Here is a 14,038-nt window from a genome sequence, read left to right on the forward strand (position 1 = left end):
ACACACAAACTCACGGGGCAGAAGGCTGTGTTTGCCCTGGAATAGGAGAAGGAATAGTTTTTCTGTGAAGCAGCAGCAGCTTATTCCGTACCGTCCAGCCAGTCTCAGATTTATAGGCAGCTACTGACTTGGTAAAGCCCACAAAAAGGAGTGAAAGGAGAAGATTAAAAACCACAAACCAGACTGTGGGCCATACCTTATTCTCACTTTAAGACAAGTTCCAAAATAGGCTCAACATTAGAGGCATGCTGCTTGCTTCTTGCTCTGAAGGGCTCGTTTTGTAATGTTTTGGTTTTTTTTTAAATATGTAGATTCTCTTCGAGCACAATAATCCATTTTGCTAATTGAGTAGCCTTTCTCCTTCACCTCTGGTGAACTCGTGAAGAAGCCACTTTGCTTACAGGCAGAGTCCGAGAACAGACCAGACGCCCAAACAGAGGCACGCGGCTTCTCTGATATTTGGAATCTCTTACGCTCCAGCCTGGCAGAGAACAAACACACCTTGACCTGGAAAAAGTCTTACACAGTCAGTCTTACCCAGTCTTACACCTCACGCAAAGCTTAGAAGAACGCACATTCATCCCGGACAGAAAATCAGAGATATTTCAAAGTGTTCTCCATTAATTTATCATTTAATATAAATGCGGACAGAAAAGCAGATAAGACCTTGTAGATACTTCCATCTATTTACAAACCAATTAGTGAATTACCACCTTTCCACCCGTTTCTTTTTTGTTGAATCCACAACTCAAAGGACCCTTAGATACTATGTGGAAGCAAGGTGAGGCTGAGTCAGCTTTAAGAGGGAGAAACACAAGGTGAAGACGGAAGAAGAAATAGCATTTCAACATATGGCTTTTTCTATATAACCACCATGCACACACAATTGGTCTCCACTTCCTTGTTGTTTAATACAGAAGTGACACTGTTGGCTCTATAGTTCTAAAAAAGAAATAAAGGAGACAAATACTGACTTTCAGATCTCTGGATCCTCTTGCCTTTTGCCTCCTTCAATCCACTCCGTCCCACTTCAGCGTAACATCTAGGCGGCTTTTCTTTCAAGTTTAAAAAGTATGTTGCAGGAGTAAAGACAGAGGGAGTTGGACAGAGCAAACTCTTTCTTCTACTCCTTTTGTCACCTTGGAGTTTTTCCAAAAGGCAGTAAAGCACCTAACCTTTCAAGGAAAGTGATCTCAATGCCTTGCGTGCCTCTGAATGACTCCCCCATGGCCAGGCCTGTACACACAGGACTTCAAAATTCCCCTGAACTTGCAAAGAGTTCAGTTTATGGAATTCTTCTCATACATTCTACTTAAGCTCTACTCCTATTAAAAATGTTTTGATAGTTACAAACAATAAATATTCACAATATCAACCCAGAGTCAGTCATTCCCATAAAGGCTCAAGATTTTTTTTGATGGGGGAAGAAAAGCAGGAAAGGAAGAAAACAACCAAAGGAGAAGAAAAAGCAAGAAAAAACCAGTTCAAACAGAAAGAGAGAATTAATAACATTTTGTTTAGCACTGATTTATGAGAACAGCAGACAGGGAACTTCACTCATCCAGGATCCTAAATAAATTCAAGAAACAGTTCATAACCTGACTCAACAAATCTCATGGTCTCATTTATTACCTAGACTATGCTTTTTATTTTTTGTTAAATATACCTCTGCAGGGCACAATCACATACAATCAATACGATTGGAAAATTACATGAGCTCTATCCCAAGCATATATATGCACCACTGTTAAAAAGTTATTTAAAAAAACCAAACAAACCAAAAAATAAAATAAATTCCACCCAAAAAGGTGATAATGACTGCAGAATGTCTCGGGGAGACTTGTACGGAACTAGCAAGATCAAAGAAAACTAGGCTTACAAAAAACAGGGAAAAAAGTAATCTATTGAGAAATCCCACAACTGGAAGTAGATAATTTCAAAGAGGGGGTGGGAGCTGTTGTATTGAAGATCCCACAACTCTTCCTCTCCCTCCTCCCATGCATGCCTTGCCTCACCTCCTCCTCCCCAGAGGAACAAATAGATGGGGAAAGAGCTCGACACTATGCTACCAGTTATCAAAAACAGGGAAAAATAATCAAGCTACAGCACAGTTGCTAAGCTGATTTCAAGGAAAGCTCCTCTTAGCACAGAGGCTGCTTACACAGCAAGCAGAGGCCAAAGGGGTAATGGGAATGCCTTAAAATTGGAAAAAAACTTAGTCTTTTGATGTGTTAGATTTGCCCATGTTAGAGCAGCTTCACTTAGGAGAGGCTGAGAATTAAAGGTACCAATTGTAAACTGTGCAGCAGCTGTGACGTGAACAGGGTTTCTACTGTCTCAGGTTGCTTTATACATTTAGAAAATGCTGCTACCAAGTTCCTATTGAAAATGCTAGAAATAAAGAGGTCAGTGCACACATCCAGTTGTGGGATCCATCCAATACGCAATCTAGTTTGGATGCCAAAGACTTGTGAATGCTGTCTGCCACAGAACTATTAATAAATCTTTTTAACATTACAAAGAAGCAAATAACGTCTTAAACAACAAATATTCCACAAGATTTTCCTTTTTGCTTACAGATATTTTCCCCATATACATTTCATATGTAATTCCATCATCTCTAATGCTTTTTATTTTCAGAGACAGTGTTCCACCTTTCCAAATACTGTATTTTTCAAACTGAAGTTGATAATTGCATTTTCCTAAAACTTACAGTCATTTCCTGAATATGAAAACATCCAACCTGTATATCCAAAGACACCCGCCTTGTTGGATGAAGCCAGGCACCTGAACGCTCCCAAATGCTGAACACCTGGCAATTTGCACTGAAGTCACACACAAACTCACTGGAATTGCAAAGATTGCCTGGGAAACATCAGTTAATTATTTAGGTTACTAAACTATAGGCATCCAATTTTTATTATTTTGGTCACGTATTTGAAGCTTCAAATGATTGATGTTCCCCCGATGCAGTCAAACCCACATTCCCAAGTGCTCTTTTTATTGGGAAATTTCAGAAAAAGCTATACCCTCTTTGCTTACCATAGTGTTCAAAGCTTCCACAGCATGATATTACACTTGCCACGGGGAAATAAAATTATAAAGAAAATCAATATTAAGTTTGTTCTCCTTTCCCTGCTAATCAAGGCTCTACCTGCATCTCAAGAAGTGCCTGGAAGACCGTGACAACACTAAGCAGTTACATTCGACTTCCTACACAAGAATAAAGAACGCATGTTAACTTTATAAGGACACTGTGCTGGGATAACATTGCCCAAAATTGCTTACTTACGTAACTTGAACTAACTTTCTGTACCCTCTTTCAGCCCCCTGACATTTCGACAGAAAACAATGCAGTTAATAACAGCTGAGTATGGAAAAGAGAATCCCCAATGAAGTTTTTGACATTTCAGTTTGTATTTGATCCCAGCACAAATCAACTTGCGCTACATAACCTGTATGCTGGTATACCACGAATGGTTTTTACCACCCAACTGTGAGCACAAAGGCTATACCTAAAGGATGGCTCAGAAGAGCTGTTTCACTTTCCTCATAACTTCAGGGTTTACATTTACTCAAGCAAGGCAGATGTTTTTCCACTTCATTTCTAAATTATCATTTAGACAACTCAAGAACCTTTACTTCCTTTTTCATCCAGTGGAATTGATTTATTGTGATACAAAAAATTAAGTTGCTGATGCACTGACTTTTTTGTTGTTGTTTTTAAATCAGTGCTGCCAATATTAGGAGACAGAAATAAGAAGTGTGTGTTTTGGAAAGTGAATGATGACAAAATTTGAATATGAAGGTAACATCATGCCCCAGTCTGCTCTCTGTTCCTTCTATCTATCCTAGGACTACAAGAACTTCTTCATATGCACACAGACAAGCACAAAACTTGCACATTGCTTATATGTTTCCCTCCCCCCCCCTTTTAGAACAAAGATGATGAGATCACACTCCTGCTCTTGAGCCTCCTGATTATTAGCACTGAATTTCTTGGACCATAAAAGTGGGTCTGAAATAGCTAGCCAACTGAAGATACTCTATATTGGGGTTCCCCAGATAACTATCCTGTTAAGTCTGCTTCATTACAGTCCAGAGTTATCAACGGAAATGGCAATGGAAATGAGGGTTTATGCTACTCTTAGATTTCTCTCTGAACCTGAAAGCCTTAATAACAGCCTGCAAAAGTTTAAGTTAGATCAAGGAACGGAAATCCAAGCGGCTTTATTGTATTATCAATGAAAAGCCTCATTCCTAGTCCTTTCTAATAAAGAATTTGCCCCATCTTACTCAGTTCATGTTGTCAAGAGACAATATCATCATAAAAGTTTGCTTCTTCCACACCTAATTTAATGTAATGCTAGTTTGACAAGTCTTTTCAGTTCCAATGGGCTTAAAAGTCAGTCACATTCGCAACACAGATTTATCTCTTACTGTAACTGAAGAAATTTTAAATCAGTATTCAGTTTAGATTTAAACACTTAAAGACAAGGCTTCTTTGATTCTATAATATTTTTATGTTCCTCCTTCTTCTCTAAATGAGCCATTCCAGCAGCTGAGAGTGTGCATGAGACACTGAAAACATGTCAGAACACCCCAGATACTTCTCAGTACATTGCAAATTGTATGACTAAATGGAATGATTTTTCCACAATTCAATGCATGGATAAGGCTTGACAATCATTAACTTTTGGAAATTGTTATTAGGATAACACAGTCAACTCACAAAACCCTACAAGATTTGACAATCAAAATGGCTACACCGGGGGGAAAAAAAAAAAAAGTGTAAAGCACAAGTCTTTGGCTCTCCTTTAAAGAAAAACAGCAGTTTACCATGTTTATACAGATCCCCCGTTTGCCTACCAGTAGGGGCAATATCACATTTGTGCATCACTGAGTAATAACACCATTAGAAAAGGCAACTTCACAGAAGTTATTGGCTAAGCGAATTCATTTGAATGCTCTGTTTTGAGGCAGCAAGCTGTCACTGTTACACAACCAGGGAGGGTGAATGGGGAAGCCACAGAAGGAAAGGAAGGAAGGTATGGACAAAAGGGAAAGAATAAGGCTCAGAAGAACTCGAGAAGAAAGGGGATAACAGTGCTGCAAGTTGGAAAGGTGCTCTGATCTAAATAAAAGAAGTCCTACTCTAAAATGGGACAGGATACAATAGTATATCAGAGGGGCAGAAGAAAAAGTGTTAAGCTTTTCCTATTAAAAAAAAAAAGAGGACTAGGTCACAAGAAAGGAAGAAGAAATGCTGCAAAAGATAGAGGAAAATAACACTACAGAATAAACAAATATCATTTCTACACTGATTGAATCACTGTTTGAAATACTAAAACTTAATCTAACACTTGAAGCTTCCTATTGCGGAGGGTTTGTCCATGCTGGTGCTGAAAGCCAGGTATCCATGAGCATTCAAAGTCATCTACTGCAGTAGAAAAATCTAACCTACCTACCAACTGATGCAGTAGTGCCCTCACACCACTGTAATACTTTTTCTTCTTGCCCAAGTAGAAGGAACTAAACCACTTTCTAGGTGAGACCAATTTCACTGAGGTGGACAGCACTCCTGTACAACTGGGACAACGACGGGCTTTAGAAATGAACATAGCAGTACACAGAGTTAACTAGGGAATTAAAATTTCTGGACTATTTCCTGTAACCATCAATGCTTCTGCTACATGTAGAGCTAGCTATCTGTCCTCCCAGTTCTACTAGTGTACTTTTCCACAAAAAGGGAAAATTTTAAGTGAAGCTTCCAGAAAGACTTAAAAGCATACACTGCATTTTGCTGTTTGACTTGTTTTATCAACTAAACTTCTGCAAAAAAGCAGAAAAAGGACAAGAGGAGAAGGGGAAAAAACCAAAGCCAAAAATCAATATTGTTGGTAGATATTAAACAAACTATTTAACAAGCCAAACCATAATACTGGGCAAGCAGGGCATTCACCTGGACACACTGATCACAACAAGGACACTATGCACAAAGTACAGCACGGAGAGCTGGATAAAGGAGAGAAAAACAACAGTAAGGTCTCTCTTTTAATCCATGGGTTTTAGAAGCATTCACCATATGTAGGGCAGCAATCTGAATAGACCTTACTGCAGAATTCCTCCCAAGACCAGAAGCTGGGCGGGGGGGGGACACGACACGGGAATCAATCCCTAACCTGGCAAGGAAACTAGCTGGCACAAGTAATAAAAAGCAAAAATTTCTGCCCCTCCAGATTTTCTTCCTAGTGTTGAAAATGAATCTGTAGATTCAAACGTATCATAACCGTCTTTGAAAATTTATTTTACATGAAGTCAAGAAAGGTACATTCTGGGCTTGCCCTCCTAGATTAAAATATTGCACTAATTATCTCAACTAAAACAAGCTTCCTGTGTTATAATGACACAGCTGGAAGAAGTAAACTAATTAAAGACAACAAGGAGAAGGCTGACCTGATGGTGGTGCTCTGCACTTAAGGATGGGAGAACAGGGCACAGTGCCTGTGTCAGTTGACTTGTGAGCAGGCTGCCAGGGGAACACGTTGATCATCGTCATGCCCAGAGCAGAGAAGGGAAGAACAGACCTGACAGGCTCAAAACTGCATCAGCCTAGTTCTGCTCAGCTTGAAGGAGAGCGGCTGCGATGCTAGGCCTTAAGTAAGAGATATGGATGAATGAGGGCAAGGTGTAGATGAAGCTATTCTAGTGCAAAGATGATTCTTTGCCAGAAGTTAAGAGGGCTTAGAAAAAAAGCAAGCTTCAAAACTACTCTTGGCAATTAACAGGCCGAAGTTCAACTAAGAGTGAAATAAACCTGCGTGAAGACACATGGAAAGTGTGGGTGCGTGCGCTGAAAAATGCCTTTATTTTTATTCAGTGCTTCTACCTCCCAGACATTTGATCACAACAGCTGCGCTCATGCGAAAAAATCCTTAAAACATACCCAATATATATACAGATATAACTATGTATATATGTATATATATATTTATATATAAATTTTTATTTAAATAAAAAAGAAAGCTCGAATCCCAAGCCAATATGTGTATCAAATCCTTGACCAGCCAGGTCTGTAGGGCATAATCAAATTCAATGTGAAATAGTATATAAACGCGGTGCCTTGACTGGGCAAATTAAATAATTGCTACTCAAAAGAGTCTTCTGTTTGGACTCTCCTACTGGTAGGCAATAGTGGGACTGTATCCCCTCCCACCCCCCATTTTGTTTTATTTAACAGTATGATGAATGCAAAGCTTAGCCCAAGGTTGCTATGACCTCAGCAGGAGTTAAGGTTAAGGAAAAGAAAACTAAAAACCAAGAAAATTATTAACTCTTGCTTTACCCAACCAAAGCAATGCAGTAATTTATTACATAACCAGTGCTTTCCAATTTAGTAGTTTAACCCAGAAAGAAAAAACAAGAACAGGCCAAGAAGGTGCAGAGGGAGCAACAATTCAAAAATAAAAAAAACAACCACTCTCCACAGAGTTCTTCATATACAGGGTCTCACCCCAGTGCATGTCGAAAGTGTCAAAAAATGTGTAGCAAGAACAAAACCTTTCATTTCTTTAACTTTTAAAGAAAACATCTAGAACAGCTTATGGTTTTTCCAACTTACGCTTACAAAGCATCTACCTGGGGAAGTAGCACACTAAGTGATCTACCAAGCAAAATTTGCTTTTCAGCACTTCTGACTACTTCTGACAGGATCCGTGCTGTACCTGAAGTGGTCACTGATACAACGTTTCCCCTAAGAAAGGGGAAATCTAGGAAGGACTCACTGCAGCAGTGGCAGACAACCTGCAGATTGATTCTCAGGTGTCACATCTAATACACACAGACCTTAAACAATACTACCTTTAAAAAAAAAAAGCAATAAAAATTCCCCTCTATTTTTTAAAATTGCCATCGTTGATGTGCACAAATCAAAGACGCTGGTCTCCTTCAGTAAAAGGCCCTCACAACAGCATAACAATAACGTAACTGATGTACCACTGAACAAACTCAAGAAGAAAAAAACCATCAGGTTATAGAGGAAGTTACGTTTTCAATAATAAAAGAGCAATGAACAATAAACACAGGCAAGAGTTGCTGGGACGGAGGCATATATAAAAGACTTGTTTCAAAAGGCAGAGAGGTCAGTAATCCTCTCTGTATCGATTTTATTTTATGGACTTTGGTAAGCTTGTTTTCAAGGCATAGTGAGAAGGGGAAAAAAAGCGCCCAGCAAACACTGGATGAACTAACATGGTTCCCCAGCTCATCAGCAGTTAACATCCTTCTAGCAACTGCCCAACCTCATATTCACTCTACTTCCTGTTTCTACAATTCTGCCTCGGTCATGGCTGCACAACCTTCACTGGTTAGTTCAGCCTCTCTACCACAAGCCCCAGGTAACCAGCTTCAGAAATACCCATGCTGTAGCAGCTTGGTCTGCGTTCTAGTGACCTCTTTAGTCCCAACAGAAAATAAAAGGCCAGCAACTTTCAAATAAAATACCGTATGTTGGGCACTTATTTTTTTTATCCTCATTAATTACACATGCTGTGCTGGGACATACATGAAGGACTGTACTTGTTGCATTGCAAAGATTCTGTCACTTGTAGTTTAAACTTAAATAAATAATTTAAGCAAGCAGCCTTGCACAAGCTAGGGTTCAGTTCCTAGCCACAATGGGAAGAATTGCTTTAAGACTGAAGTTTGCTGCACATCTTTTGACACTGCAATTCACAGCTACGCTCCAACCCTCATTCCTTGTTTACCCTTAAACCACACAAGGAAGCGGCCAGGTTGTTTTAGTCGTTGAGAAATTAAGGTGATGAGGAATTACGCACTGGGTATGTAATAATACCAAAATAAAGGAAAAAACCTACTTCATTAAGATCATACAATTAATCAAACAGAGTATATATATAATATCTTTTTTTTTTAAGCCCTGGGATCCAAGGCGTCCGAAGTTATTAAAATAAAGTTCATTCACAGAACAAAAACAAATTTAATTTGAATTGCTTGCAGATACTGCTAATTTTCATTTTTTTTTTTAATTAAAAAATGCGTTAATGTGAACTATGTGCAGGATTTGTTTCTAGTAGTTGTGTTTGTGCACATTGCCTCTGGACCTGCTGCTCTGCTACTGCTGTTGCTCCTGGGTTTCTCCAATCACCCCTGGAAAAAAACATGATGGAAGCTACCAACACCCCAGCAGAAGAAGCTCTGGGGTATGCTGGCCTCACTTCATGGAGCAGATGTGGGCGTAGCTCCTGCTCTCTGGGAGTCGTGGTTGTCTCCTCCTCCCTCTGGGTCCTCTGACAGGCTGAGAGATGCTGTCTTGTTTGACAGAAGGCCAATGTTCTCTTGTGTCAGGGCTGATCCGTTTGGAACATCACTGCTGAAATAAAGTTGTTGAGAAGGGGAATGGGTGAAGAGAAGCAATTACTGAGATTATTTATTTTAAGTAAGAGGACTTCAATATTTGTTGCTGCAGCATCTCAAAGAACAGTTGTGAACATATAAATACTTGACTTGTATAACAGATAAGTTACCTGGTATGCTGCAGATACTTAGCAGAAAGGGAAGAACTAAGATAAGGCTAACTGATAACAAACAAGACTAGAACCCTAAAAATATGTAGTTAGTTATATTTTGCGAAGTATTTCAGTATATGCCACAAGCGGTACCATATCAACCTGTACAATGCACACATTCCAGAATATTTAAGTTATCTGGATTTTTTTTATTATTTAAAAAGAGACTTGTTTCGATTTAATTACTTCCCAAATTTCATATGCAGAAATTAGTTTCCACTCTAGAGGCCTCAATCTAATGGTGCAGCACAGAAACCAAGGACCGTTTATAGGAATTCATAAATAATTGAGAGGATACATTTTCTGAATAAATAGCCAGATTCCGAGCTGCTCCCAAAATGTTATGTAAACTTGACTTAGAAACACATCTACATCATTTGAGCTTTTCTGTTCAAAGTATTATCTGAATACACACAGATGTTTGAAGCCATCTGAAAATGATTGCTGTGTAGATTTCCAGCATTCCCAGCCAACAGGTTGTTTCAATTGACTATCAAATGTGAGTTTAAAAATCAATCCCACCATCTACACAGATTAAAAAAAAAAATACTGCCTACAAATAAAAGTGAACTTTGTTTCCAAGTTACATCCAGACTCACAGAATGGTCGGGGTTGGAAGGGACCTCTGGAGATCATCTTGCCCACCCCCCTGCTTGAGCAGGCACACCCAGAACAGGGGGCACAGGAACGCACCCAGGCGGGTTTTGAATATCTCCAGGAGACGAGACTCCACAGCCTCCCTGGGCAGCCTGTTCCGCTGCTCTGTCACCCTCACAGGAAAGAATTTTTTTCTCATGTTGAGCTGGAACTTCCTGTGTTCCAACTTGTGCCCATTGCCCCTTGTCCTGTATTTGGGCACCACTGGAAAGAGTCCAGTCCCATCCTCTTGACACCCACCCTTTAGATAGTTATAAGTATTGATGAGAGCCCCTTTCAGTCTTCTCTTCTCCAGACTGAACAAACCCTGGTCCCTCAGCCTTTCCTCGTAAGGGAGATGCTCCAGCCCCCTGATCGTCTTGGCAGCTCTCTGCTGGACTTGCTCAAGCAGTTCCCTGTCCTTCTTAAACTGGGGGGCCCAGAACTGGACACAGTACTCCAGATGTGGCCTCACTAGGGTGGAGTAGAGGGGGAGGATAACCTCCCTCGACCTGCTGGCCACATTCCTTTTAATGCAGCCCAGGACACCGTTGGCCTTGTTGGCCACAAGGGCACAGTGCTGGCTCAGGGTCAGCTTGCTGTCCACCAGCACTCCCAGCACTCCCAGGTCCTTCTCAGCAGAGCTGCTTTCCAGTAGGTCAAAACCCAAACTGTACTGGTGCAATACCTTCCTAGACAACATCTACATCACAAACCTTAGCAGGATGGAACAGCTCTCCTCTCACATTTGGAACAATTTTTCTTTGAAACTAAAATCGTAGATAAATATTTCTTTTATGGTTGCTGTTTATCTCCTGTTCCTTCGTACTAATCATCCAATATTGACTAGATGGACTGCTGGTCTTACAAACATTTCAGTTCTTCTGTTGCGTTAATTGACATACAGTCTCATTCCACTCACCTACTCATCAAGTGAAATAGCCCTTAATTAACGTTCGCACTGTAAGAGCTTTCATCTTTTCCTAGTAAATGCTTCCACATCAGAGACAATGTGAGACAAGGGGAATTATTCATATACCACAGAGTGACCCACATGAAGTCATTTTCCTGTTATACAAAGAAAGGTTGAAGACCCATGTTACCTGAATGTCAGTGCGAGGTCCTCAGCTGGAACCTTGCTTTGCGGTTCTAATTGTCCATTTTCTGCCTGCTTAGTGGTACCCAGTTTGGTTTTTATATCCAGTGAAGACTGGCCCTCCTTTAAAAAAAGGACAGAATAAAAATTCCTTAACATACTGTTAAAAGAATTTGAGACTTCATCCTTTGGGACTGCTGATGAAGGCCTGTAAATTGGAGTCATACAGTGGAACCCACAAAAGCCATGAGACAAGAAAACAGACTCAAGTAAGATATACTCATCCTCTCAGGACACAGTATTTCCCAAAAGGAAGGGATGATTCTTGTAACAACAAGCAAAGACCATAGACTGTAGCACACAGACTTCTGAACACTAGCCTGTACCTGCAGATGATGCTTTCTATATTAAAGCAGTTTATACAACTCATGGCACAGTGACCTTGGAAATGATTCAGTTTTCAACCAGTTCAGTGCCACACTTATTTTCAAATGGTGACAAAGTAACAGCAGCGTATTTTGAAGTTGCTAGAACTCAAAATCTTCACAAAGAAGAATCAAGAAACTTTTCAGGAGGTTTTGAAGAATGAAGAGGTGAAGAGGGAGACAGATGACTCCAGCTGTGGTTATCCAGCAGAGAGCCTTTTTGCCAGGGTGTAAGGGCTGCAGCCAGCTACACAGCTCTCCACTCCACCTCTCTGCCTCCCACCCCCATGGCACTCACCATGCTCAGCTCACGGGTTCTCTTCCCAATTTCCCTTTCCACCCGGTGTAGCTCCAAGCTCAGCTGTTCACTTGAGATCATCCCAGGCCACTTGGGAGGTGGGGGTGGGGGCTGTGGTTGGCCTGCCAGGGTAGTCGCCTCCCTCTGCAACAGCAGCCTGTTACTAACAGCCTAAATGCATAAAGCTAAGCACATACACAACTCAGCACACAACACACCAAGCACAGAAAGAGCTCTAGGCCATAACTCTAGAGCATTGCCTATTTGCAAAACCAAGGCCTTATCTCTCCATGTTTAACAAGGCCCCAATCGAAATCACTTCCAACACAAGTTGAAGCATTTTGTACATGAAAACAGGTCTTCTCACTTTTAAACAAGCAGTGTTAAATACCTTTTACTGTAATAAACTTGAGTGGGCCTTCCCCGTATACCATTCCCTTCTCAAAACTAAGATTAAATACATGAACAAAAACACTACTCTCTTTTTGTGAGCTATTTGTTGAACAAAAGATAATAGCAAATAAGCAAATCTGCTGCTTTATTTTACAGTAGTAGAATTTATCACATTCTACAGTAGAACCCATATTATTACTAAATCACATAAAATATCTTGAGAGATGTGGATGTCAATATGTAGTCCTCTACTGACCCAGATCAGGAAACACAGGAACAGAGAGGGGCAAGTGACTACACTCATTCACAAGTTGCAAGTTACAAGCAGCAGATTAAAACCAGTAACCATGTCAGCCACTCCAAAAATCTGCCAATACTTGGGAATTGGTTCCGTAAGTGTATGCTCTACATGTAAACACACTATCTACTACTAACTCCACACAACTGAACATCTGGCTGGTCTTCAAGTAGAAATGGTCATTCACTTGAGAAGAAAGCAAAATAATTTAGTTCTTTGTGCTCTGACTGAATTAAGCGATTGCTTCGACCTCACAACAGGTAAATCAATAAAGCCTCCTTCCTGGATTTCAAATATCTAATTGCAGCTTTGAATACAAGAGACAAATTTAAAGCTGTTATTCCTCAAAATAACCGATTACTTCCGAGGAATTCAAATTATGGTAAAAATCAAGGCTAAAAATTCAACTATGTGGGATTTAACACTGCCAGAGTCACAAGAGTAGTGAGCAGGAGAGGCAGGCCATTTATGGATTTTGCAACATTCCAATACTCCTCTCTTATGGCAAAGGCAGACATGCAAGATATAAAACATTTTCTCCTCTTGTTCCCAAACAATAGCACAAGAACACAAGTTATGTTTCAAGTTACTAAGAAATGCATACCACTTGTAACTACTGCAGCAACTTAAAAATTGTGACCTCTTACAACTAATCTGCAATAACCCTCCTCTGTAACACACGTTCTTAGGAAACCATAGTTTGAGCAGAAGCTGCTATTCACTACTTAGCAATTCTTTCAGGAAAAACATTAACATGAATAGTTGCTGAGGTACCTAGAATAGTTTTCAGGAAAAATCAGCAAATATTTACCAAGGAGAAAAAAGAAGAGTAACTAAAGCTTTGCTAAAACAATTTGTTTCATTTTGCTTTGACATTTTTCCATGTCTCACACAAAATACAAAGATTTCAGCTCATTAATTCTTTTACAAATGCAGGCTCTTATCCTTCCTCATGTTGCAAGTAACTACATTTCTCCTAAGCAAGGAGACGTAAAATATTAAGCTTTAATTTTTCAAGCTAAATATCTCAAATATTTATTTTTTTGACACTTGCGGCTTGCGCTATTTAGGAAGAAACAGGTACAACACAAAGCCAAACATGAAACAGATGAAGGTCATAGCTTTCTGTACATAAAGTCAGACATTTTCAATGGCAGTAAAGCCAACAACAGTTATGTACACCACAAATTTGTCTCTCAGTTAACAGATTAATAGAGAGGGGGAGTAAGTGAGAGAGAGAAAGAACGAAAGCAAACATGAATGAGCACAGAGTGCAGATTCAAATATGGTGTTGATTTGCATTGA

At 39.9% G+C, this 14,038-nt stretch overlaps 1 protein-coding gene across 12 annotated transcripts in view; it reads right to left on the reverse strand.

The window, feature by feature from the left end:
- Positions 1–613: 613 nt before the first annotated feature.
- The window catches only part of RC3H1 (ring finger and CCCH-type domains 1), a 71,943-nt gene continuing 58,518 nt past the window's right edge, over positions 614–14,038 (reverse strand). For 8 of the 12 annotated variants that reach the window (XM_064454420.1, XM_064454421.1, XM_064454417.1 and 5 more), the window contains exons 18-20: positions 12,043–12,186; positions 11,327–11,442; positions 614–9,391 (exon numbers count right to left, since the gene is read on the reverse strand). In XM_064454420.1, coding sequence (XP_064310490.1) covers positions 9,238–9,391; positions 11,327–11,442; positions 12,043–12,186 — 414 coding nt within the window. In that variant the 3' untranslated portion in view covers positions 614–9,237. The remainder of the gene's footprint in view (positions 9,392–11,326; positions 11,443–12,042; positions 12,187–14,038) is intronic. The other 4 variants (XM_064454423.1, XM_064454418.1, XM_064454425.1 and 1 more) reach the window with 3 other exon arrangements.

The sequence above is a fragment of the Phalacrocorax carbo genome, chromosome 6, assembly GCF_963921805.1.
Source record: "Phalacrocorax carbo chromosome 6, bPhaCar2.1, whole genome shotgun sequence".
NCBI lineage: Eukaryota > Metazoa > Chordata > Aves > Suliformes > Phalacrocoracidae > Phalacrocorax > Phalacrocorax carbo.